This window comes from Leptodactylus fuscus, chromosome 7 (assembly GCF_031893055.1).
Source record: "Leptodactylus fuscus isolate aLepFus1 chromosome 7, aLepFus1.hap2, whole genome shotgun sequence".
Classification (NCBI taxonomy): domain Eukaryota; kingdom Metazoa; phylum Chordata; class Amphibia; order Anura; family Leptodactylidae; genus Leptodactylus; species Leptodactylus fuscus.
Window position 1 is genome coordinate 58,837,456 of NC_134271.1, and position 27,455 is coordinate 58,864,910.

The 27,455-nt window shown below is 40.4% G+C and overlaps 1 protein-coding gene across 1 annotated transcript; it reads left to right on the forward strand.

Annotated features, from left to right (window-relative positions):
• The first annotated feature begins 1,158 nt into the window (after positions 1-1,158).
• Positions 1,159-27,200, forward strand: SPG7 (SPG7 matrix AAA peptidase subunit, paraplegin). Its single transcript, XM_075281944.1, has 17 exons — positions 1,159-1,362; positions 3,244-3,346; positions 3,658-3,747; positions 5,020-5,249; positions 6,203-6,342; positions 6,462-6,564; positions 7,373-7,498; positions 9,781-9,943; positions 11,164-11,337; positions 13,035-13,159; positions 13,244-13,346; positions 15,669-15,779; positions 16,346-16,461; positions 17,226-17,382; positions 17,997-18,160; positions 20,876-20,953; positions 25,549-27,200. The coding sequence occupies exons 1-17, from the start codon at positions 1,252-1,254 to the stop codon at positions 25,762-25,764; spliced, it is 2,310 nt and encodes a 769-aa protein (XP_075138045.1). The 5' UTR covers positions 1,159-1,251; the 3' UTR covers positions 25,765-27,200.
• The last annotated feature ends 255 nt before the right edge of the window (positions 27,201-27,455 follow it).

Genomic DNA, 27,455 nt, shown 5'->3' on the forward strand with positions numbered 1-27,455 from the left:
CAGTTGGCATGCTGATGCAAAGCAGATAGGTTTTTGTGAAATACAGATTTGTTTTTGCAGACCGTAGAAACCAGTACAGTTGTGTGCATGTATCCTGAGATAAATAGAATATTTGACTGTTATCTGTCTCAACTCCCTAAACATATGCATGCTCAGTTAGGCCATCTACATGTCTTCAGAATGGGTGGAATGTAAAAAGTTACTACCAGACATCTGCCATCAGGGAAAATTAAAAGACCCCTACACACTTTACATGTTTGACCAATCCTGCCAAAATTGTCACAATGCAATGGTTGAAATTAGTGGGGGGCCCTGCTGTAATTACAGGTGTTGGCCTAAGTTTTAATGTTGTTTCCTATCCAGATGATAGGGTATAACATCCTGATAGAAGTGGGTGAGACTACTGGGGCCCGCATAGAACAGAAGACCATATAGAACAGCAGACTTAGCATGTACACAGCAAAATCTGCAACAAAAAAAGGCAGCTTTTCCACTATTTGTTACAGATTTTTTTTTGCAGAAATGTTTTTCACTGTCTCTGTCCCTTAACTGTAACTAGTAGAAATCTTTGCAATTGCCACTAAACACCATACAGAAGTAATGCCATGAATTTTACCTCAATTTAAACTAATTTCACATTAAAGCGCTTTCTCTTCGTTTCTCCTTTCACATGGCGCAGCGAGGGATAGGAGACCGACATCTCGGTCTACCTGCAGCGCCATAACGGTGCATTTTCCGGTCACATGTTCATTAATATAAAATGCTTCATATACCGGCTAAAGTCCACCCTTTGATTTTGTGTACTTACTTTCCGGACACCCTGTATAACATACCACTGTTCTACGTAGCACATGTTAGATAGGGGCCCATTACAGACTTTGCACTGGGGCCCAGGAGCTTCACATAACACCTCTCTTTCCCTTCCCTTTACAAATCAGTTTTTTTGCTTTGGCTGAAAATCTGCAACAAAACCAGTTTTTTCCCTTAATATTAAATGACATTTCATCCTGTAAGAAATCATCCTCATTGCTGTAGCTGTGACCCCTGCAGGTGAGCAGAAGCACAACAATATCACAAGTCATCGTTATCTAACCAGCTGCAACCTCCAGCGCCAATGTCACGGCCGTGGGCTGTGCCGAGGCTACACTTGTTCCTGTCAGTGGGCGGGCAGTCACAGGACGCTGCTCTGGAAAGTTGCAGAGGACTAGGCCGCTTTGAGGCCTCGGCCTGAATTTTCAGGCTGGCCCAGAGATGGGTCTTTTACTGCTGTCTCTCGGGAGGCGTCCTGCCGGTCTGTCTGGAGCTTGGCGGCTTCTGTCTAGGACGGGGATACGAAACAGCAGCTCCGGAGGTTTACTGCAGGTATGAGGAGGAATTCTCCGGTATTATACGGTGACACTATGCAGGCGGACGGACAGCCATAGCACCGGGACAAGCGTGGGAGACAGCAAGGGCTAGTAATGGAGGGCAAATGCAAGGGTGCCAAAGAGTGCTAGGGGCAGTAGTAAGGGAGGCAAATAGAAGAGTGCCAGGGGGTAATTATATGAGAGACAATAGCAATGGAGGCAAAGAGAAGAGTGCTAGGGGGTAATTATATGAGAGACAATAGCAATGGAGGCAAAGAGAAGGCTGCTGGGGGTAAGTATATGGGAGACAAATAGAAAGCTGCTGGGGGTAATTATAGGACAGACAGTGGTAAAGGAGGCAGATAGAAGACTGCTAGGGGGTAATTATATGGGAGACAAATAGAAAGCTGCTGGGGGTAATTATATGACAGACAGTAGTAAGGGAGGCAGGTAGAAGACTGCTAGGGGGTAAGGGAGGCAGATCAAAGAGTGGTAGGGGGTAATTATCTGAAAGACATAAGGGAGGGAGATAGAAGAGTGCTAGGAGGTAATTATATGAGAGACAATAGCAATGGAGGCAAAGAGAATACTGCTAGGGAGTAATTATATGGGAGACAAATAGAAAGCTGCTGGAGGTAATTATATGACAGACCGTAGTAAGGGAGGCAGATAGAAGACTGCTAGGGGGTAGTGAAGGACAGTAGGTAGGGGAGGCAGATCAAAGAGTGGTAGGGGGTAATTATCTGAAAGACATAAGGGAGGGAGATAGAAGAGTGCTAGGAGGTAATTATATGAGAGACAATAGTAAGGAAGGCAGATGGAAGACTGCTAGGGGCAATCATATGAGGAAAAGTAGCAAGAGAGGCAAATAGAAGAGTGCTAGGGGGTAATTATCTGAAAGATATAAGGGAGGGAGCTAGAAGAGTGCTAGGGGGTATTTATATGAGAGACAATAGTGAGAAAGTCAGATAGAAGACTGCTAGGGGTAGTAGTTCGAAGTTTGCCAAGTGCGCTTGTAAGATGGATGGTAATAAGAGGAACAGATATGAGTGCCAGAGTCAATAATAAGAGGGGCAGATGAAATGGTGCTAAGGGCAATAAAGGACAACAAGAGCAATGGAGACTCCGATACAGATGTGAACCCAGCCTTAGATGAATGTTCACTACTGTGTGATGGCCGTTTTCCACAGATTTCATGTGAATGTGATTATTCACATAACTGTTTTTTTTGTGACAATTATATTGTGGCCCATTTTCACAGCGAAAACCTATGAGGAGTCCGTGAACACAAGTGCCCCACGGATACAAAACAGCCATGAAAAATGTCTCTTTTTTTCACAGCCGTTATACACATCATTCACCAGCATAGAGCATTATATGTGTTTAACACTACTGTGCACAATGCAGCACTAACATAAGAACATGTGACAGCTGAGATTATGTAGCTCTGGGCATTGGTCTAAAGGTAAAGGTGTGTTTTGCATCTAGGTGGCTCTGTTGCTGATCAGCTGAATGCATCACACTGGGTATTCTGCAGCTGATCAGCCACAGAATCTACAATAGGGTGATTATTTTTTCAGCATCTTGCTTCAATCTCTGCCTACCATTGAAAACAATGGGAGCCAAATTCAGGTCCGAATTTGGTATTGATTTTGAGGCAGAATCCATCACATTCCTCCATGTGATCATACACTAGAGTACCACACTTAAAGTTATCTCTTTAGAACAAGCTATTTTTGTAAGGGCAGGTTACATGGCTAGTTGCTGAATTTAATACACATTTGGTAATGGGACTGAATGAAACATCTGAATTCAATGATAGAGCCATACCCCATATACTTTTCTCCATATAACATATTTCTTGCTTAACCCTTTTTTTGTCTTCTTTCTGCTTCAGACGTTGCTATGCAGGAAAGTGACCCCGATAACTAATGATGTCACCAGTCTTTTAATAAGACAACATGCTGTGAAAGATTGTACTCAACTCTGGAGGTTTATAGGTTTGTAATTTCCCAACTTACAGTAAGTAAACTGTGTAAAACATAGTTAAGTGGGTACTTCCATTTTGGAAATTTAGTTCATAGTCGAGGGATATGAGACGAAAGCTTAATAGATTTAGATCCCATCTTTGGGACCCTTATTTAGCAGGTGACTGGGGTACTGTGATCATCTGCATTGATGTAATTGCCAAAAATAAACTGTGTACCCCTTATCTTCCAATAGGTGGATAAGACCTATATGGATCTGCTATAAATGTCCAAGGCAGAAAAACCTCTTTAAAATTTTGTGTATATTTGCTTATATTATATAGGTGGCATCCATTACTTCAGTACTTCTGCTGCAAGGAGAGAAAACAATAAGAATGAAGATTCCAACAAGAGAAACCAAAAAGAAAATGACGGTATGAGGGAATGTTGCAAAATGGATGGCATAGTCATATAACTAGGCAGCTGTTATGTTTAGGGCTCTTGGAAACTGTAAAAGAGTTACATTGGTTGTCCCCTAACTGTGGTTTCCTTGAGACAATCATTAAAGGATATTGTTTCTCAGGATATGTTTACTTGCTGGTCCTTGCCTTTTCCTCTCATGATTCCCTTTTGTGTCCATGTTTTGTTTTTTTTTTTTGTGTTTTTCTATCTCTTTCCCTTTTCCTTCTACCTTGTTTTGTTTTCACTTGTTTTTGGACTGCTAAGTCCCCTAGCATATACATTGTGATGTTTGCATTGCCTGCATTTTGTATTGTGCGTATACTTTGTTTTACTGGAAAATTTCAATAAAATTTGATTACACTAAGGATCTGTTTACACAGTTTTCTTTTTGTAGGTAGACTTTTGAGGCGGACTGCATCCCAAAAACACCTCCCAATTCTCCCATTCATTTCAAAGTGAAATGCTATGTAGAGTAGGGGGAGAAAAGCTTCTTGTTCTACCTTCAAAGCTCATTGAAAAGAATAGAAGGTGAAAAAACATGTCACAGTTTTTTTCCCACCTCTGATTCAATTCAATGTACTTTGTGAGGAGGAATCTGATAAATCAGATCAATAAGCGCTGTTAGTTTTGGTGTCTAATATGCTATTTAGGGTTTGTACTGTCAGACACATCTACAAACTACTATGTAACCTAAACGTCTTGTATGTACTTCTGTCTGCTTCTGTGACTACAGATGGACTATTATTCACAGACAGCATTGAACTCTCCTGACTGTACTCATAGATTTTTTTTTCCCGTGTTTTAGCTGCTTGCCAGCATGTCTTTGCAGTTTAGTGGATTTCCTATATTTTGGTCAGTTGGGCTATTTGTATGCTATTGTATAGTTACTCCTGGCAGAACAGTATGAGTAATAGATAGTGGAGGGGACAGACAGCTCTTTATTGTACACACCCACAGCCTCAGGAAACAAATGCTATAGGTGTTCCAACCATAATGTGATTATTAGCAGTAGAAAAACTGATAGGACCTCATGTATGAAGGCTTAAACAGTCATAGAACAGACTGCCCACAAGGCCCTGCACATATTTCAACCTTTCATGAAAACTTAGGTACTTTGTAAAGATGTCTACCATTTTGGGTAGCTAGCAGATTCCACGAGTCAGATAATTGTTTTAAAGCTATTATTGGCAGATTGAATATTAAACAATATATCATACATTTTTGTTACATTGTGTCTTTCTCAGATGAAGAGAAGAACAAGGAATATCTCTTGTCAGTCTACCGAATTTTTACACTTTCCTTACTTGCCTTGGGCATTTACTTTATGACCACATTGAATACCATATATGTTTCCTGGAATGAATTTGTGAATGAAATGCTGGCTAAGGGTGAAGTCAAACGCGTAGAAGTTGTGCCTGAGAGTGATTATGTCCAAATCTACCTGCATGAAGAAGCCGTGGTGCTTGGACGACCAGTAAGTATGATATCCTAGTGCCCATGAAGACAAGCAGTGGTTTAGAGCTTTCTATATTCCACCATTGGAAGTTTGGCTTCACTAACATTGGGAGAATCAGTTCGCAACAATCCAAATTCGACCCAAATATTTCAAATTGTTCAAATTTTAACAAAACCAAACCATTTGAGATTTGTTTCAGAAAAACTAAAATGGCTGCCACGACATGATTTGAGGTAAAGGCGTCTTCAGACCCCAGAGTATAATAGGTGTAGACCCAAGGGAGGTGTAAAAAAAAATAGTCGCCTCTTCCTCCTCTGGGCGCTCTGGCACTCTTCTGTGATGTCATGTGCCTCCGGTTACCACTTAGATCTGTGATTGGGCCTCAGCGGTGGCATGGGCATGTCTAACTCTGGCGTTCTTTTGTGACATCATGCACTCAGAGGAGGAAGACACAGATCATTGAACGCTGTAAGGAGACCCAAAGGGTGAAGGAAGGTGAGAATAATTTATTTTTATTTTTTTACACCTCTCTTGGGCATACACATATTATACTAGTATAATAATTTCACATTTGGACCAAACTGGAGGATCGCTTAGTCCGAACACTGGACAAAACAAATCTTGAGAGGTTTGCCCATCCTTAGTCTTAACTGAATGAGTTACGTTTTGTATCTTTCGTAATATATCAAGCTATCTGCTTGAAGGCATGAAGAACATATCCTGTCTATAAAGATGTGTATCTCCTATACAGATGGATCAAAGTTAACCTGAACTTCTTTAACTGGTTAAACTTCTGCAGTGTAATATCTTTTCATAGATGACGACAAAACAAACATTTTAATTGTGGTATTCTGTGATAAGATATCACTCTTCAGCAGTTTAACAAAGTGCAGAAGTTCAGGTTAGATCTGCTACGATCTGTATGTCTCGCTTATAACATTTTCATTAGCTTTTCTTATTACCCTTTTCAGGCTCGAACTTTGTTCTACAGAATGAAAGTAGCCAACATTGACAAGTTTGAGGAAAGGCTGCGTGCTGCAGAAGATGCCCTGAATATTGCCCTGACCGATCGTATTCCTCTTTCTTACAAGCGCAGTGACTTTCTTGGAAAGTAAGATAATGACTTCTGCATAACACGCTATGAAGCCTAATTTTAAGATATGGCAATGCTGTGTCGATATGGATTTTTTTAAAATTTAATACAACTTTGTATGTTTTTTCTTTCCACAGTGCTGTGTACACAGTTGCATTCACTGCTCTCGCCATTGGCCTTTTAGTCTACTTCTTGCGTCTGATTGGGCTAACAGGCCGCCAAGGAGGATTCAGTGCTTTTGTGAGTTATAGGATCCTAAAATGTTACTGAGGCCTTTTTTTAATGGCATGCTTCTACATCCTCTAAGCAATTTCAAGAGGTCACTTCTTGTAGAATAATTAGGGGTCCCCAGATCTTACCTGGGGATAACGTCTATCCTTAGGGAGTGACCACCTTCTCAGGTGTGTAGAGACTTATACAGCCATAGTGGCTCCACTGCAAGGGAACATGGGAAGAATATGCAAATCTGTGTCCCAAGATGTAAACAGGGAGACAGTGCCTCTGTTATGCTGCCCTCTATAGCAAGCACCCTGAACTTTTCTCCCTAATGATAGACGTTATCCCCATAATCTGGTCTCTCAGCCTCTCACTTAAACCAAATCAATTCTCTCTAGGCTTCGCTGATGAAGTCCAAAGAGACAGAAACGGTGCCGTCCGTAGCTGAGAAATTGATTTGGTTATAACCTCGCATCATGCAGTAAAGTCTTCTGGGAAGTAGGGCATGTTGTTCAGGGTGCTTGCTATAGAGGGCAGCATAACAGAGGCACTGTCTCCCTGTTTACATCTTGGGAGACAGATTTGCATATTCTTCACAGTTTATAGAGGAAGCCTGCTCCATTAGTCATGTGCAACATTTAGGCAAGGTCTTCACACCTATTTGACTACATCAGATTTCCCAGTTTTTGTTGACTTGTTGATACAGGCCAACAAGTTTGTCCCGTATAAAACAATTTTACCATGACAATACACAATTAATGGTATTATATGGAGAACCTGTCCTCAATGTCGCATTTCACCTTTTAGTAACACTGTTCTTTTTTGGGTTCAGAATCAGCTGAAGACTGCTCGTTTTACCATTGTAGATGGAGCATCAGGGAAGGGAATCAGCTTTAAAGATGTCGCTGGGATGCATGAAGCTAAGATGGAAGTGAAGGAATTTGTGGACTACTTGAAGGTAGGATTATCAGCTTTCTGATCGGATATATATTACACAAACACTCACCTATTATTGGAATTGTAACCTTTACACAATGCTCCTGCTTGTAGCCATGCGGTTAATTGTTGTATATTTAATCTACTTATATAGCACCAACATATTCCACAGCACTTTACAGATATTGTCATCAATTACTGTCCCAAGTAGGGCTGACAATCCTAAATTCCTTATCAGTATGTCTTTGATGTGTAGGAAACATGGGGAGAACATACAAAGTCCAAGCTATCCACTGAGCCACCATTTTGCCCAGTATAATATATACCGTATATACTCGAGTATAAGCCGACCCCCCCCCCTAATTTTACCACAAAAAACTGAGAAAACTTATTGACTCGAGTATAAGCCTAGGTGGGAAATGCAGCAGCTACTGGAAAATTTCAAAAATTAAAATGGCCGTAGTTTTTGGGTGCAGTAGACGCTGAGGAAGGGGAGGGGGTGTTTTGGTTGTCTGTCTGCCCCTTCCCTGAGCTTGAGGACTGGTTTTGTTTCCCCACCCCCCACCCCCACTTGGAATTCAGCCTGGCTGAATATATGGTATCTGCAGTGCTCCTATTACCCCCTTCCCAACGGAATATGAGCAGTGCAGATACCCTGTACTTAGCCTGGATGTAGTCAGGCTGAATTCCAAGTGTGGGGGGGACTCAGTCTTGGGGAAGGGGCAGTTAGACAACTTTTTTTTCCCGCTACGGCATTTACCGTACAGGAAAAATATATTTATAGATTTGTAGAGCGGGCGTTTTTGGACACAGGGATAACTAACGTGTATGTGCTTCACAGTATTAACAGTATTAGTTTTATATGTGTCCTAGGGAAAGGGGGAGGATTTGAATTTTTAATACTTTTTATTTACTAATACTAATACTTTATTTTAATTTATTTATTTTTTAATTTTTTAATTTTTTTTTTTTGCATTTATTAGACCCCCTAGGGGTCTTGATAAATCATACAGACACCGGGACGGGTGCCGGGCCGCAGTATCGCCATGATCGTAGCAGGAGCGTAGCGATGCTGTTAATTTCAAACTGCAGAAGTACTTACGGTACTTCTGCTAGCAGGCCCGGAAGCTCAGGCCTGCACCCGGCGTGTGATGGAGTGGGGGGGGAGGCGGGATCTGTATTCCGGGCCTGCTAGCAGAAGTACCGTAGGTACTTCTGCAGTTTGAAATGAGCAGCATCGCTACGCTACGCTCCTGCTATGAGCGTGCTATGCTGCGGCCCGGCACCCGTCCCGGTGTCTGTATGCCAGGTCCGGATGCCGGGTCTGTAACTATGATATTGCTGAATTACCGTAATGACCAGAGTATAAGCAGAGTCAGACTTTTTCAGCACAAAAACTGTGCTGAAAAACTCGGCTTATACTCGAGTATATATGGTAATTGCTATATAAATATATGTGTATCTATAATATAGATACAATTTAAGTATTTCACATGTAGTAGAACCAGGGTTTGTTTTAATTCTTACCCTGTAGGATTGTTCATGCTGAGTGCACAGCATGATCCATTAGGGTTAACTTTAAACAATACTCCTGCTGCATTCACAGTCCCCAAGATCACCAAATCTGATCACAATGAGGTACTACTGGCATAATGACCCTGATAAATATTCCACTATACATATTGCTGAGCATGTGAAGGAAACTAGCATAAACTATCAAACCTATTGAAGGCTGGGGACTCACAGGACGGAACGCTGCAATTTGCCCGCAGCGTTTTACAGTAAGTGCAAAATGGATGGGGTTCTAGCAAATTCCAAGCCCACTTTGTGGTAAAAACCGGCAGTTTTGGAAATCGCAGCATGTCAATTATATCTATGGAAACTCTAGCGGTTTCCCCATAGATATAATTGTAACAGAAAGTCCACGGAGGAAAACTCAGCAAAATTTCTGTTTAAAGCGCTGCAGGAAGAACCGCGATGCATTGCGCCTGCGGTTTTTCCCGCAGCACTTTTTTGGCTGCGGGATGTCCTGTGGGGCCTTAGCCTAAAGGGGTTTTCCAATCTGGACAACAAAGACTTGGTCTTGTCTGCATCTTTGCTTAAATATAGAGAAGAAGATAAGCCAAGAAGTGTCCAGCATTGTCTTACCACTTGGTTTAACGAAAGTACTGAGCATAATGAAATCAATGTGGCTGATCCTTGTTCTCTTGATATCTGCCATGGGGAACTAATGGGGGACTAATGCCATGGGGGACTAATGGGGAAGGATGACTGTAACACCAGATATTGACATTAATTTTGTAGAACCCAGAACGCTATCTTCATCTAGGTGCAAAAGTACCTAAAGGGGCATTGCTTCTTGGGCCTCCAGGCTGTGGAAAGACCCTGTTGGCAAAGGCTGTAGCCACAGAAGCTCAGGTGCCTTTCCTGGCAATAGCTGGTTCAGAGTTTGTGGAAGTTATTGGAGGTAAGAAAATGTATTGTTAATAATAAAAAAGGCTATACAAACATTTAGCTTAGCTTGTGCAGATATTTTCCCCATATCACAGAAACTTATTTAATTTTCCCCTTTGGAGCATAAGACTATAAGATGTCTCACTGCTGTCAGAGAATAGGATTATTACTATCTACATCCAGAGGCTGAACAAATGTACAGACCTAATACTTTCCATATCTGATAGGTCAATATTACTCTATCTAGCCTTAAAGTTACTAGTGGGTGCTATTAGGCCTCATTATTTTACATCTTTTACCTACACTGATACATTATAGAAAATTATCAGAACATGAGAGAGATGCCAGGGTGTGCTGGTGCTGATGTATATGTCTCGCTGAGGACTGCTTAGGGTATGTTCAGGCTTAGCAGGACAGTGAAAAAATAAGTGTTCGGCTCGATCTTGCCTCATCTTCAGTAGCTCAAGACTATCCCCGCTTTTTTTGTTGCACATTCTGAAGCATTTTTGGGCCAAAGCCAAGAATCGCTTCAAAAGAAAGGGAACATATCTAGGAAGTATTTATACTTCTGCCCCAACCACACCTGGCTCAAAAAAACACTGCAAAATCTGCAACAACAACAAAGCTGTTTTTCCACAACTTGGGGCCTCAGCCTAAGATTGGAAACTAATGTATTAGGTCTAAGTATACAAGAATCTTCTATTCAGTGACAGCAAGCAGAGATTTTAAAGAGTAACATACACATATATGATTTTTATTTATTTTTTGCTTTTGTGTTGGGGAGTGTTTGGTGATCATTTTTGTAATCTACTTCATTACCCTATTTAGACACGTATACACGTGTCCGAGCGTGGCGCTTCAAAACAGAGCCCACTGATTTTAATGGGAAGTGCATGTATATCGGCATATACGCGCGCTTCCCATTGAAATCAATGGGCTCTGTTTTGAAGCGCCGCGCTCGGACACGTGTATACGTGTCTAAATGAGCGGCGCGCTTATGCTGTGTGAAGGGGCCCTTATATTTTAATGCCCTTTGTATTATGTGTTTTTAAAACAATGAAATTCTGTAATTTTTTCCCTAAGCATCTGATTAAATGTCAGCGTTTCCAGTGCAGGCTGCAAAGTAGTTAGTGACCTAACTATAGTTAGTGGTGAATTTTCTATAAGCTGGTTGTGATCTGTTGTAGTAACACCAGTAATTTCTGATGGTAACCGTAATCTGTTTTGTTGTAGGTCTAGGTGCAGCACGTATGCGAAGTCTCTTTAAAGAGGCCCGGATCCGTGCTCCTTGCATTGTGTATATTGATGAAATCGATGCAGTGGGCAAAAAGCGATCGTCTAACATGGCTACATTTTCAAACACTGAAGAGGAGCAGACACTGAACCAGCTGCTGGTGGAGATGGATGGTGAGCTGAGGAGTCTATTACCACCATATTAGTGTTAGATACATAGATTAAAAGAAATGTAATTTTTAATATCTTGTACTGTATGGAAATGGGTATTTAGTATTGGGAGGTCCTTTATCAAGTTCTGAGTGGTGACTTTGTCACAGATCCCTGCCTGTGTTTACTGATTGACATCTCCAGTGATCTCTTGTGTTATCTGAGATCTTCTCCAAATACTGAGCCTGAGGGGAGATCAGATAGTGGAGGAGTGCGGAGCACGGTTGTGGCCAGTAATTCATGACATTACTGTAATGACGGGTGGACACTTCAAAGCTCATACAGCACAAGTTACTTAAAGTTCATAGCGCTGACGGGCTGTCTCACTAAGAAAACTCATTTCTAAATCTATGGGCAACGGAAATTGTCAATGTTGGCTTTTCCAAGCTGGAATTAAATAAAATGCATCTGCATGCAGTACATTATCTACATGTTTGCCTGGGTCATCTCTTATAAATTCATACAAATAATTGGATTTCCAATATGTGTGTCTCAGACACTGATGTTAGATTACTATGCACCTCATTTCCTGATCCTAGCAGGGCTCACAATCACTACACAGCACTGCTGAATATGTGAGCATTGTATAAACAGACAAATATGACATATCATATAAGATTAAGGAAAATGTTCGTTGTTGTACCGTGTTAGCCAGTGGGTTAGAAATATAAAAAACACGAAAACTTGATAATCTTCAGTAGTTGATACCTTTTTAATGGCTAACTCATAATGATGACAAATGGCTGACGTTTCGGAACGCAAAAGGCTCCTTTATCAAAGTAAATTTACTTTGATAAAGGAGCCTTTTGCATTCCGAAACGTCAGCCATTTGTCATCATTATGAGTTAGCCATTAAAAAGGTATCAACTACTGAAGATTATCAAGTTTTCGTGTTTTTTATATATCATATAAGAACCACACTTGATGTATATATGTGGCCACATTATCTGCTAGCTAGAACAACTGACTGCTGAGAGGTTTTATCAAACCTTCAGTCCACTAATGTCAAATGCCAAGTCTAGGTCTATCATTTTTTTTGCAGCTAAGTATTATAACATCCTTTTAGATTAAAGATCCTGATAACTGTGTGTCCGAGCCTGTTGTTTCTTGCTGGACTGAAGTAAACTTCCTTTCTTTGATTTATAGATCATGTCGATAATATAGATTGGCCTTGAATAGGGAGACTTTGCATCTTTGCTCTCTTCCTTTGCCTGCCAGCTGTGGATGCATCCTTGTGTGTTATATAGTGTTTGGCTCTGAAGGTAGTAGGCAGTGACAAGGAATGCTTTATTTTGGGTATTCAGCAATGGCATCTTCTGTAACATGTGACACAGTTTTGTGGATGACAGCCAGAAATGACAGAGCGTATCCGAACTCTCACATCCTGGTTTCTTGTTTTCTGGACAGATCGTGGAGCTCACTTATTAATTCCCCCAAGCCATCTGTCCATAGTTGACATCAATTCCTGGTTTTGGGGTCACTTCATTAGAAATACGGCAATGAGTTTATATGTATATAAAGAGATTGTGCACCATCAGTTAAAGTTCCTTTTATAACGATTATCTGTATACTGGATATATATATATATATATATATATATATATATATATATATATATATATATATATATATATATTATATATAATGTCTGTCTTCTACAGGTATGGGCACCACTGATCATGTCATTGTACTGGCCTCCACTAACAGAGCAGATATATTGGATGGTGCTCTGATGAGACCTGGAAGACTCGATAGACATATTTTCATTGATTTGCCCACATTACAGGTAAGACTGGGCTTTGTCAATTTGTAGAATATTTACATATTATTGCATCTAACCACTCATTTGTTATTAATCTTTGTCTTTTAGGAGAGAAAGGAGATCTTTGAGCAGCATCTAAAAAGCCTGAAACTGACCCAGCCTGGTAGTTTCTATTCTCTGCGTTTGGCTGAGCTCACTCCAGGATTCAGTGGTACATGGCAGATATCATTTTGGGTTATTGATAATGACAAGGGGGTAACTAGTCTGAGCTGCTACAGTGTATGAAGCAATGCACTTCCAGCTGCTAAATCCCAATTGCTGTTTCAAATCAAGTACAAGAGGGGTTGTACAGGATTTGAAAAACATTGATGCCTTATTCTTGAAACGGCATATTTCTGATTGTCTTATCACATCTTCGCCTAGTTCACTTCAATGGGCCTGATCTACAATGCCAAACACAACCTATGGGCAGGTGTGCTGCTGTTTTTGCAAGAAAGCAGTAATTTTTTTTCCTAATTAGATACAACCCATTTATTGAGTGTTGTGTTGTTGTTTTTTTAGCATAGCCTACACCAAAGGCTAGGTTTTCATTATGTACAACCCCAATTCCGAAAAAGTTGGCATGCTGTGTAAAATATAAAGAAACAACAATGCAATGCTTTGGAAATTTCATGTAACCATATTTTATTCACCAGAGAGCATACTACATATCTCAAAAGATGGAAAAAAAAAAAAAACTTAAAAAAAATTTATGGCAGCCATATATATAAAAAATAGTTGGATGGGCCCCAGTCTAACACTGTATAGCATTGTCTCTATTTTGGGAGAGGAGTGTAGTAGCCTGAAGTAGGATTTTAACAGTCCTGGGTAGCCTTTTTCTGAATTTTTCATTTCATAATGCACCAAATGTTTTCTATTGGTGAAAGGTTTGGACTTCAGGCAGAACCATTCAACACCTAGACTCAACTTCTGTTAAAGCCAGGCTGTTGTAAAGGATGCAATGTATGATTTAGCTTTGTCTTGCTGAAATATACAAAGCCTTCCCTGAAAAAGATGTCCGGATATGTGCATTAGTTGTGAAATGCACTTTCAATGTGTGTAAGCTACCAATGCCATATGTACTAATACTTGCCATCAGAGATGCAGATTTTCGAACTGTCCGCCTATAACAAGTCGGATTGTTCCCTCTCTTTTTGAAGTGTTTAGGGCATGGTGTCTGTGATTCCCATTTATAAAAAAATACATTTTATTTCATCTGGCCACAGAAGTGTTTTCCATTTTGCCTTGCCCAGAGGTGATAGTGGTGTTTGGTGCGCTTCCTCTATTCATGATACAGCTTTAACTTGTATTTGTGGAGTGCACGACAAACTATATTCACAGATGTTGATTTCTGTAAATAATCCTTAGCCCTTGCAATGCTTTGCATTATCGATTCATGCCTATTTACAATGTAGTGCTGTCTGAGAACCTGTGCATCATAAGAATCCAATATTGTCAACATAGATTTCTCCAGGCTCTGAATGTTTTGATGATATTATGTACTATAGATAGATATTCAAAGCCTATTGCAATTTTACATTGAGAAAACATTTTCTGCAATTGTTCCACAATTTCTAGATGCAGTTTTTCACAGATTGGTGGACTTCTGACCATCACTGGTTCTGAGAGACTCTGTCTCTAGCATGCTCTTTTTATTTAGTCACATGACTTAGTTGACTATTGACCCTCCCTGCTTTTCATTAGTAGCAGTTGCTTTTCCATCCCTGTCACAACTTTTGTGACGTGTTGCTGACATTAATTTCTAAATAAGTTAATTTGTTAACATGAAATGGAAAATATCAGAAGTTGAAATTTAGACATGTGTCCTATGTTGTACTGTTAATAATATATGGTCATATAAGAGGTTTTCAAATCTGCATTCCTCTTTTCTTTCCATTTTACACAGCATCCCAAAATCTTTTGGTACTGGAGTTGTGCTAAATTAGAGCTTAAAGAGGTTGTCCAGGGACTTTTTTTTTATATTTTAAATATTCCAGGGGAGGTGGGAAAAAAATGAAATCACAATCACCTGTTCCCAGTTCTCTGGAGTCCTCCCAGCGTGGTCCAGTCCTTCTGCTCGGTGTCTTTTCAAAGTGAAACTGCATACTGGCTGTGACGTCCCGGATCCCTTCCGCTGAAGCTGCTGATTGGCCTCAGGAAGAAACCCGGGATGTCATGAGTAGTGACATCACATGCCTTGTGCTGAGCCCGCTGATGGGGCCGCCAATTAGCAGCATCAGCGGTCACCCATGGCAGGGGATTACCACCAGAAGATAATAACAGACCGAGATGACTGGATCGCGCTGTGTGGCAACGGAGCACCATGGAAAGCTGAGTATGATTTTTTTTTTTTTCTTTATGTACCCCAGCTAAATTAATAATATTAATAAATTAATAATAAACTTTTTGTCCATTTTTGCTTTGGACATTTCCTAGGGTGGGGGTCTCTTCTCATTCTAACATATAATAATTGCGTTTTTGTGTTACCCATTAGGAGCAGATATTGCAAACATCTGTAATGAAGCGGCATTGCATGCAGCACGTGTGGGCCACCAGTCCATAGATACCTTGAACTTTGAGTATGCTGTGGAGAGGGTTATTGCAGGTAAATGTTAATAATTGTGTGTGTATATATGACTGCTTAATAATATAGAATGTTTTATGCAAAGCCTATACCCATATCCCTCAGCCTAAAATAAATGGAGATTGGACGTTAGAGAGGAGCACAATATCTTTTTATGTAATATATTGTGTACAAATATGTGCAACTGCAATGACACTTTCGCAGCATATTAAAAGACAGCATACTTTTTTGATGGGGTCTCACCAGGTAGTGTGCAGAGGAAATAATGGGATTTCACCTACCTCTGGAGTCCGATTGTCCTATTTGTGACATGGTAATGAAATGCCATTAGTTAATAGGGTGAGGATACCCATTTTATCTGTAGGTGCTTAGAGAGAACTGGATATTCCTCGTGCTTATGTGACATGCTTGTGTGTGTGTGTGATTTTATATCATATATAATTTATGTTTTCAGGGGAAATGAAACGGCAGTATTCAGAGTTGTAACAAAAATGCACCACAATTATTTTATGGGGAGTGCTAGTATTTCACAGTTGATATGGTATATAATATCCTGTTATGACTTATACACAGTATTTTATATGCAGGGACAGTCAAAAAGAGTAAAATTTTATCAAAGGAGGAGAGACGTGTGGTTGCATATCATGAATCTGGACATGCTTTAGTAGGATGGCTGCTGGAACACACAGAAGCTGTAATGAAGGTAAGAGGGATACAACACTTCCAAGCCTCTGGCATTGGACTTGTGGCCAGTGATGGGTGGAGTTGAAATCAGATAAACTTTACCAACGTCCGCTTCTGAATAAAATGTATAATTACATTAATAATCAGATTCATCATTTATTTATTTGCTTTACTTTGATAGAAATTCAATCACTGGCTTTCTGTTGAATGGGGCTGAGATACAGCATGGTCATGTCACCAGCAAATGTGATGTCACTTTTTGAGAATAGGAAGTGGAGCTCTGTGTCATAACCTTGGATAACCCCTTTAAGAGTCACAGTCAGCATTGTCTTTTAAAGGAATAAATGACTGAGATTAGTGATATTGTTGTTCTTGGCTGTTACAGTAGGAGTAGCCTTGCTATCAGTCACTGCCAGGTTCCAATGGCGATCACCATGTCATAACAATACCTCAAAGTGCATAAAGTACCTTGGCACCTTGATGTACAGTTGTCACAGTTTGGGAAACGATTAATCTGCCTGTCTTTATTGAATGACAAAATTGTGTATTATAGAAAGGGGCAACACGGTGGCCCAGTGGTTAGCACTGCAGCCTTGCCGCGCTGGAGTCCTGGGTTCAAATCCCGCCAGGAACAACATCTGCAAGGAGTTTGTATGTTCACCCTGTGTTTGTGTGGATTTCCTCTCATTCTACAAAGACTTACTGATAGGAGAAAAAAAATGTTAATTGTGATCCTCATATGGGGCTCACAATCTACATTTAAAAAAAAAAATTGTATTATAGGTCTCCATTGCGCCTAGGACAAATGCAGCCTTAGGATTTGCTCAGATTTTACCAAGGGACCAGTATTTGTACACCAAGGAGCAACTTTGTGAGAGGATGTGCATGGCACTAGGGGGCAGGGTGGCAGAAGCAATCACCTTCAACAAGGTCACCACAGGTATGTGACTATTTTCTAATTGTACAGTAATACCATTGCTCCTGTATTTTTCTTATAACAGTTCAAAGTTACTAATATAGTTCCATAGCTATTGGTAATTGTACACTAAGGATTGGGCTACACCGCAACACTACAGACTATTGCAAGATATCCCTGCTCTATTTTTTGCTACAGTGATCATGGCAGCACAACCATATTCACTTTTATTATGTTGAGGTGTAACATAGGGAACACGCAATCTTTGGTTGCACAATAGGTGTCGTGGCCAAGATAGCCCTATAGTCTGATATGAGAAACCACTTCTAGGTTATTAATCTGATACAAACAGTACATCTACTCAACAGATTGCTGTCACACTTATTCTCTCTCCATTGCACATAACAAAGCTAAAGCAAAAATTTAAACAGGAATCTGTAACTATTACCTGCCATTTTATTGTTTACATTGAAAATTGAAAACTCTTGGGCACTTGGCCCATTCTGCTACATAAGTATAACTTCATCCTTGGCACCTATAGTTAAATCCGTACTTGCTTACCATTGCTTACTTACCATTTGAATTGTAATAATGTTTTCATTGTTTATGAAGGTTTTCATGTTTATTTTCTTATGCAGGAGCTCAGGATGATCTGAGGAAGGTGACTCGTGTAGCATATGATATGGTGAAACAATATGGCATGGTGCCCAGTATTGGGCAGGTGTCCTTTCCAGACAGTGACTCTTCAACTGGCATTGGGAGAAGACCCTTCAGTCAAGGATTACAGGGAATGATGGATTACGTGGGTATTGTTTTATGATGGGGGGAAAAATTTTATTTTATTATTTAACATTATATTGTTAAATAGCTAAACTAGCTTACCAGCTAGAAGTATGTCCAGCACACAGGTACAGTATACTTGTCAAAATACGTATTAATTAATATATACATATTTATGTGCACATTTATGTATAATGTTTCGCAGCCCTCTATTATCAACCATAGGAGCCACATGTTAAATATAACCATAATAATTGATGATATTGCTATAATTTTCTTCAGTTTTATTTTTATATTATGGTGACCTTCATGGGTGTTGCCATCATATCACCAATTGTAGTGGACACCTGTTTGGGGATGCTGGTTTTGTGCTGAGGATGCATTGATATTAAAGGGCTTGGCCACTCTCAGAACAATATTGACAAACAAATGTACAATAAAAAGATATACAATTTTCCAATATACTTCCTGTATCAATTCCTCACGGTTTTCTAGATCTCTGCTTGCTGTCATTCATTCTGTTACTTCTAGGAGATAAAACTCTGACCATGGTCATGTGATTTACGGTCCATGGTCATGTGATGAGCACACAGGTGTGCTCGTTACAGTCACAGCACAATAATCAGACATCTGCCTGGTAATCAGCTGTGCATCTGTGTGCTCATCACATGATCATGGACCGTAAATCACATGACCATGGTCAGAGTTTTATCTCCTAGAAGTAACAGAATGAATGACAGCAAGCCGAAATCTAGAAAACTGTGAGGAATTGATACAGAAAGTATATTGGAAAAATTGTATATCTTTTTATTGTATATTTGTTTGTCAATATTGGTCTCAAAGTGGAGAACCCCTTTAATGTATACTGTACTTGGCATTATATATGGAATATAATTTTGACACGTATTCTCTATCAGTGTTTTTTTTTACGTACGTCTTGTTTCAGGCTGTTTTTCTGCTCTGGCTGAGCATTTGCCTCATGCACCGAAAAGAGTCTGTTGGATAAGCCTGCATGCTGCTTCCTTTTCATAGTTTTTAAACTATACAGTGTCAGCCCTGTGTACGGATTATAGCCATACAGTGTTGGCCAAAAGTATTGGCACCCCTGAAATTCTGTCAGTTAATACTCCTTTTCTTCCAGAAAATGATTGCAATCCCAAATTCTTTGGTATTATTATCTCCATTTAATTTGTCTTCAATGGAAAACCACAAAAAGAATTGTCAAAAAGCCAAATTAGATATAATTCCACACCAAACATAAAAAAGGGAGTGGACAAAAGTGTTGGCACGGTTTGAAAAATCATGTGATGCTTCACTAATTTGTGTAATTAACAACACCTGTTACTTACCTGAGGCACCTAACAGGTGGTGGCAATAACTAAATCACACTTGCAGCCAGTTGAAATGGATTAAAGTTGACTCAACCTCTGTCCTGTGTCCTTGTGTGTACCACATTGAGCATGGAGAAAAGAAAGAAGACCAAAGAACTGTCTGAGGACTTGAGAAGCAAAATTATGAGGAAGCATGAGCAATGTCCAAAGACCTGAATGTTCCTGTGTCTACCGTGCGCAGTGTCATCAAGAAGTTTAAAGCCCATGGCACTGTGGCTAACCTCCCTAGATGTGGACGGAAAAGAAAAATTGACGAGAGATTTCAACGCAAGATTGTGCGGATGGTGGATAAAGAACCTCGACTAACATCCAAACAAGTTCAAGCTGCCCTGCAGTCCGAGGGTACAACAGTGTCAACCCGTACTATCCGTCGGCATCTGAATGAAAAGGGACTGTATGGTAGGATACCCAGGAAGACCCCACTTCTTAGCCAGAGACATAAAAAAGCCAGGCTGGAGTTTGCCAAAACTTACCTGAGAAAGCCAAAAACGTTTTGGAAGAATGTTCTCTGGTCAGATGAGACAAAAGTAGAGCTTTTTGGGAAAAGGCATCAACATAGAGTTTACAGGAAAAAAAAAAGAGGCCATCAAAGAAAAGAACACGGTCCCTACTTTGCTGCCTCTGGCACTGGACTGCTTGACCGTGTACATGGCATTATGAAGTCTGAAGACTAGCAACATATTTTGCAGCATAATGTAGGGCCCAGTGTGAGAAAGCTGGGTCTCCCTCAGAGGTCATGGGACTTCCAGCAGAACAATGACCTAAAACACACTTCAAAAAGCACTAGAAAATGGTTTGGGAGAAAGCACTGGAGACTTGTAAAGTGGCCAGCAATGAGTCCAGACCTGAATCCCATAGAACACCTGTGGAGAGATCTCTTGATGGCAGTTTGGAGAAGGCCCCCTTCACACCTCAGGGACCTGGAGCAGTTTGCCAAAGAAGAATGGTCTAAAATTCCAGCAGAGCATTGTAAGAAACTCATTGATGGTTACTGGAAGCGGTTGTTCTCAGTTATTTTGTCTAAAGGTTGTGCTACCAAGTATTAGGCTGAGGGGGCCAATACTTTTGTCCGGCCCATTTTTGGAGTTTTGTGTAAAATGATCAATGATTTGACTTTTTTTTTTCATTCTCTTTTTTGTGTTTTTTCATTGCAAGCAAAATAAATGAAGCTATTAATACCAAAGAGTTTGTGCTTGCAATCATTTTCTGGAAGAGAACGAGTATTATCTGACAGAATTGCAGGGGTGCCAATACTTTTGGCCAACACTGTATGTATTGTACCTGATTTGCTTCTCCTACTGAGCCTGAACTGTTTTATCGCAAGCCATGTATTCCTTTTCTTTTAGGAAGCTCAGCAGCTAGTATCTACAGCTTACAAGCGCACAGAGAAACTTTTGTTGGAAAACAAGGACAAATTACAAGTGGTAGGAATCAATTTACTTACTTTTTGGAGCGTAGTCTGAGTGGGGAATAGTTGCATGTGTGTATGTGGATTTCTCCTTTCTAGTAATAACATGTACAAAGGCTTGTCAGTGTGTCTGCATGTACCAAGCTCTAATGTCAGCATTAACCCCTTCCCGCCGATGGCATTTTTTGATTTTCGTTTTTGACTCCCCTCCTTCTAAACCCCATAACTTTTTTATTTCTCCGCTCCCAGAGCCATATGAGGTCTTAATTTTTGCGGGACAAATTTTTCTTGATGATGCTACCATTAATTATTCTATATAATGTACTGGGAAGCAGGAAAAAAATTCAGAATGGGGTGGATTTGAAGAAAAAATGCATTTCTGCGACTTTCTTACGGGCTTTGGTTTTACGGCGTTCACTGTGCAGCCAAAATGACATGTCCCCTATATTCTGTGTTTCGGTACGGTTCCAGGGATACCAAATTTATATGGTTTTATTTACATTTTGACCCCTAAAAAAAATTCAAAAACGGTGTTAAAAAATTATTTTTCTAAGTCGCCATATTCCGACGGCCGTAACTTTTTTATACATAGGTGTACGGGGATGCATAGGGCGTCTTTTTTTGCGGGGCCGGGTGTACTTTTTAGTTCTACCATTTTCGGGAAATGTTATTGCTTTGATCACTTTTTATTCAAATTTTTATCAGAATCAAAACAGTGAAAAAACGGCGGTTTGGCACTTTTGACTATTTTTCCTGCTACGGCGTTTACCGAACAGGAAAAATATTTTTATAGATTTGTAGAGCGGGCGATTTTGGACGCGGGGATACCTAACATGTATATGTTTCACAGTTTTTAACTACTTTTATATTTGTTCTATGGAAAGGGGGGTGATTTGAACTTTTAATACTTTTTATATTTTTTTATATTTTTTTTTTACTTTTTTTTTTATTTATTTTTTTGCATTTATTAGACCCCCTAGGGGTGTTGAACCCCAGGGGGTCTGATCACTAATGCAATGCATTACAATGCTAATGCATTGCAAAAAATCATACACCATACACCAGCCTGCAAAAGAGAGAATTTGCAGACCGGCTGGGAGCCTTTAACAAGGCTCCCGGCTGTCATGGCAACATGACGTCGGCCCTGGAGCATGCGATCCCTGCCAAAATGGCGGCGCTCATGCGCCGCGGGGAAAATGGCGCCTCCGGCGCCTTTGACTGCAGCGCCGGAGGGGTTAATGCCTCCGATCGGTCCGGGGACCGATCGGAGGCATTAGAGCCGGTTGTCTACTGCTTAAAGCAGTAGACACCCGGCGGCTATGACGGCCGGGCGGTCGCCATAGTTACAGACCCGACACGCGCCGTACTATTACGGCGCATGTCGGGAAGGGGTTAAACAGGGGGTTCTCTGGAAAGTCAATAACTTACAAAGCGCATGTTTCTATCATTTTACAAGTCACTTATAGATAACTACCGTACATAAGTTTAGTAACCTTTTAAATACAGTACACAGTCTTGTACTGATTTTAAACTACATCTTGTCCTCTGATTTGTAAAGCGCTGCAGAATATGTTGGCGCTATATAATTTAAAGCCATTATTATTATTATATCTCTTAGCAGCATTCACAGTTCTGCTGGTTGAGATTTGAAAATGGTTAACAGGTTTGTCAGATTGTAATAATGGAGCTCATGTAATGCAGCAGGATAGTATGTGTATCTTACCCCAGATTTCTTCACTTCTGGTCTAAAGATTACATGCCACAAAATGTAAGTTGCCAGATAAAGCTCTGTGAAGGATGTATTTTGGGATCAGTACAGACTAAGGGTAAGTTCAGACGGAGTTTTTTGGTCCGGAACCTGAGGCGGAGGGTGCCTCAGGTTCCGGACCAAAAGCCAGGTAGCCGCGACTGAAAGCCGGTGCACTCCAACGGCATCCAGCCACGCACTCCGCTCCGGATTAGGCCCAGAGGAGGGTGTGTCTTCAGGCCGAATCGTGAGGCAAAACGGCCTGAAGAATGAGCACATCTCTTCTTTTTCCGTGAGCCAGAACAAGCCGGCTCCCATTGTTTTCAATGGGAGCCGTCTTTTTGGTCAGGATTTTGAGGTGGATACGGCCTCAAAATCCTGACCAAAAAACTCTCTGACCTTACTCTTAGTGATGCAGTATGTTTACAAATTGACTCCACCAGCAGAATAGTGAATGCATCAATGAAGTATGATAAGATAAGATAATCCTTTACTAGTCCCACAATGGGGAAATTTCAGTGATACAGTTTCATAGATGGTACTGTAGTATATAACAAGAGAGAAAACACATACAAGCTCATGGCAGATAGAGAAATCCTAGGAATCATAGCAACTAAAAAAGAAAGAAACACAGACACACTGCAGGATCATTTAGTTCTTTGTGTGAAGTGGTGTTAATAATAATAATACAGCCCGACCGTGGTTGGAGGATATGAGGAAGGGGGGGGGGTCACAGCATGTAGATATAACAGGCAAAAAACGTTTTTTTGCAGAGGTGGGGGACATATGCAGCTATCATGATAACATGTGGCCGTTCCTTTGGTAGGTAGTGAGATCTCATGCTCACAGCTGATAGTTCGGTATCTTGTATCAGCACTATTGTCCATTAACCACAAGAAAATGCCCCAAATAAGAGAGGTTAGTCAGGATCAGTACAAAATAAATAATGTAATGTATTTAGAAAATGACTCCTCCAGCAGAATGGTAAGTGCAGCTCTGAAATATACACAGGATGTTACTCAACAAACTATGCTCGATATACATATAAGGACAAGAAGTACCCCTCCCAACAGCCACCCATGAAATCAGATGGATACATTAGATAAAATTTCTAGATTTAACTGTCCGTGCTGTTTGTTTCAAGGGGTGTTTAGTAAACTAGTTTTCCTAATATTAGTAAGGGCTTGTTCACATCTGCGCCCGGTCTCCGTTCATACAGGTTTCTGTTTCCTGCACAAAACTGAGCAGGAGACAGAAACCTGCAGGACTCTTTCATACCCATTCATTTGAATGGGTTTGAAAGATGTGCCCCGGTGAGCGTTTTATGCTCTCCGCCGTGAAAGCGATTTTTTATTTTTTTATTTATTTATTTATTTATTTTTAAATCGGACACAGAGTCGGACATGCAAAACGGTTTCGCGGCGGAGAGCATAAAACGCTCACCAGCGCACACGGCCGGACCTGATCTGACAGCTTTCCTGCATGCAGAAGACGGAAAGCTCAGAACGGACTTCGGCCGCTAGTGTGAAAATAGCGTCAGTGGTGCCCCTCCCAAAAAACAACCATAAAACGGAGGAGGAACCATTGTTTCATCAACTACCCTAAAAATTACAGGTAGCAAGTGAGGTTTATCCTCTTTTAAGTCAATTGATATTGTCTTCAAATGGAATATCCATTGAGAATTCTCCCTAATCTCACTAATTTAATACCTGTAAATTTGATACAGTCTAAGGGCTCGTTCCCACGATGTAACGCACCGTGCATTCAGACACGTATACAAGTGTCAGAATGTGAGCGCTCAAAACAGATGCCAATCATTTCAATGTGTGCCGGCTCACACGTGCAACACGTTGAAATCAATGGGTTAAAAAGCCTCCCATTGATTTCAATGTGTTACGCGCGTGAGCCGGCACACATTGAAATGATTGGCATCTGTTTTGAGCGCTCACATTCTGACACTTGTATACGTGTCTGAATGCACGGCGCGTTACATCGTGGGAACAAACCCTAAGGTCCCACATAGTGAATCATAGCTGCGGGGAAAAAAAAACTGTGAAAACACACTCCATCTCTTTCCACAACATTTGTCATTGAGTTTTTTTGCTACATTTTCTCTGCTTTTTTTTCCTTGTCTGATTAAAACTAAAGGGAAAATGTTCGCAATTCCACAGCTGAAATTTAACATGATGCAGTTTTCAAAAGTGCACTTGTTTAAAAAAAAAAAAAAAAAAAAAAAAAGGTTTTCAGCAGATTCTTTTCTCTCTCTCCTTGCAATGTGTGGATGAAAAAAAACAAATTCTAATTCAATTTGCTGGCCCAACAAAATGCAGCGCTTTTTCTGCTTCCTTTCTGCAGCAGCCACAAATCCTGTTTTTCCACAACGTGGGGCCTTGGCCACATTGAATTGTCGTCCTCATTGATTTGTCAGGGCACTGGTGTTTCTTTGCATATGATGTCATCCACATGTTCACCTATTCTTTGTCAAAAGTCACACATAATTTTTACTATGTACTTTACTCCACACAAACTTTTTGACCCACAGTTATTTTTTTTTTACATGGATTGTCTTCCCCTTTCCTTCTTCAGTGATAATGTATTGATGTCTGTGGATGCTGTATCCAATAAGTTGACTGCGCCGTCCTATCAATATGTTATCCCTGAGCAGGAAAATAGAATCAGCAGAGGTATGGACAGCTTCGGAATGGGAGTCTCTATGAGCCCTATTGGAAAGCTGCTAAATAGTTTAGTTACAGGTACCACAAAGGGGTATAGAGCAACACTTTAAACTTAACACTTTGTATTGTATAAATAATATTTGTGTCTGTTTTCCAAAAAATATTCATATCTTTCATTTGTCTCCTTAGCTGGCTAATGCCCTCTTAGAAAGGGAGGTGATAAACTATAATGACATTGAAACACTTATCGGCCCTCCTCCCCATGGGCCCAAAAAAATGATCGCCCCACAAAGTTGGGTTGATGCTGAAAGGGATAAACAAGATACTGGAGAAGAGGAACCTCGTAGACCACCGCCTCGGAAAGATGAGGAGGAAGAAGATGAACCTAACATGACACCTGCCTAAAAGTGCCCTGATACAATTTCTCCAGCCTAAAAGTGGATATTTCAGAGATCATGCTGTCTCTTTTGAGGATACTTTTTCAGGGTAATGGTAAGTTACTCCCTAGAGCATAGGGAGTAATGGTGGTTTGACTCTGGGGACCTCCACCAATTACAAGAACAAGGGTTCCACGTGCCCTACATGAATGGAACAGCAGATCTCTCATGCGCATTGCCACTTTATTCTGTTCTGTGAGAGAGCTGGTTATTCATGTCTTTGGAACGGTACAGAGATGTAAATGACTGGGATCATGCATGCGGAACCTGCAGCTGCATTCATATGGAGCACATGAGTCCCCCTTTCTTGTGAAATGTAGTGGGCCCAGTGGTCGGACTTTAATTATACAGTTCCCGATTCTGTAGGAAAACTTGTAATTACCAAAATAACCCTTTAGGAGGGGTATCATACTTGCAGCTTTTGGTGCTGAGTCAAAGTTAGTAGATCCATCTGGAAGGAGATATGACCTTCCTTTTATGCTTCCCATTCCATTTCAATCCACTGTTGGCTTTGGCTCAAAAAACGGCATCATTTACTTTCAATCTGTGTGTGATTCCAGCCTAAGGCTGAGGTCACATGTTGGGGTAAAGCTGCGCTTTATTTAGTTTTTTTTCTGTGGTTTTTTGAGTCAAAGCCAACAATGGCTTACAAAAATGGAAATATAAAGAAAGCACTTGTAGTTCCTTACTCTAACCCTCTGACATTGGCTCAAAAAAACAACAAAACCACTGCTTTTCTGAGATGTTTGACCTGAGCTAATGTTGAAATTTCTGACGGTCTCATTTATCTGAATCTGGTTAGCAGAGCTCATGTAGACTTTTCGTATGAATGCAACACAATTTCAGTTGCCAGTAGCTCTGCAGCAAATCTGCATGAATACACCTCGAGGCTCCAAGCAGTGTGCAATGGAAAAAAATTAGTTGGATTTCCCAACCCAAACCCAGTCAGGCGATGGGGACTGCATGTTTTATAGTGAGTTCTGATGCTTGGAGTCCCTGCCTGCCCACAGCTTTGCTGTTCATACTATATACAAGTATATTACACTACCGTGAAGCAGCAGTCAAGCAGGAATTCAGTATCGCCATGATGCAAGACGTCCCGGTCTCCTGACCGAGTTTGACCCTTTAAATTCAGTCGATGTATGGACTCGGTTTTCCCATCTGGATTACTATGTGTGCATGGGGCATGACTGTCTTGGATATCAGTCACCATGCTAATCTTTCTCTGTACCCATTTCCTGCGCAGATAGTAATGTAGTGTATATATCCCATCAGGAGTCTCCATCAGGCCACCATTGTAATTGACAAGTTGGACAAGCCAAGTAGTATGATTCTACTTTTTATATTTAATAAAGTAAACTTGAATTGTAAATTTATGTTAATAAAATACACTTTACCTATGTATTTTTTAGATCTTTTAATTCTTTCAAACATCCATTTTCTATCTTCTATTTTCTATCAATATGTCTATTTTTTTTTTTTTTTTTTTTTTGTAATCAGCATTCTGTCCATCTCTTTGTATTTAACATCCATTTTGCATCAGCTTGTCATCCGTTTTTTAACTGACACACAAATAAAAAAACAAGCTTCATGGGTCTCAACCACACATCCATTAACATCTGTCATATGGGACACAATTCCATGTAGACAGATGTTAAA

Excerpts from the sequence above, each read along its gene's own strand:
- SPG7 (XM_075281944.1), top strand. The coding sequence starts at position 1,252 with ATGGGTCTTTTACTGCTGTCTCTCGGGAGGCGTCCTGCCGGTCTGTCT. Across the intron at positions 9,944-11,163 it reads GTTTGTGGAAGTTATTGGAG|GTCTAGGTGCAGCACGTATG; the intron begins GTAAGAAAATGT and ends GTTTTGTTGTAG. Across the intron at positions 17,383-17,996 it reads CTTCAACAAGGTCACCACAG|GAGCTCAGGATGATCTGAGG; the intron begins GTATGTGACTAT and ends TTTCTTATGCAG.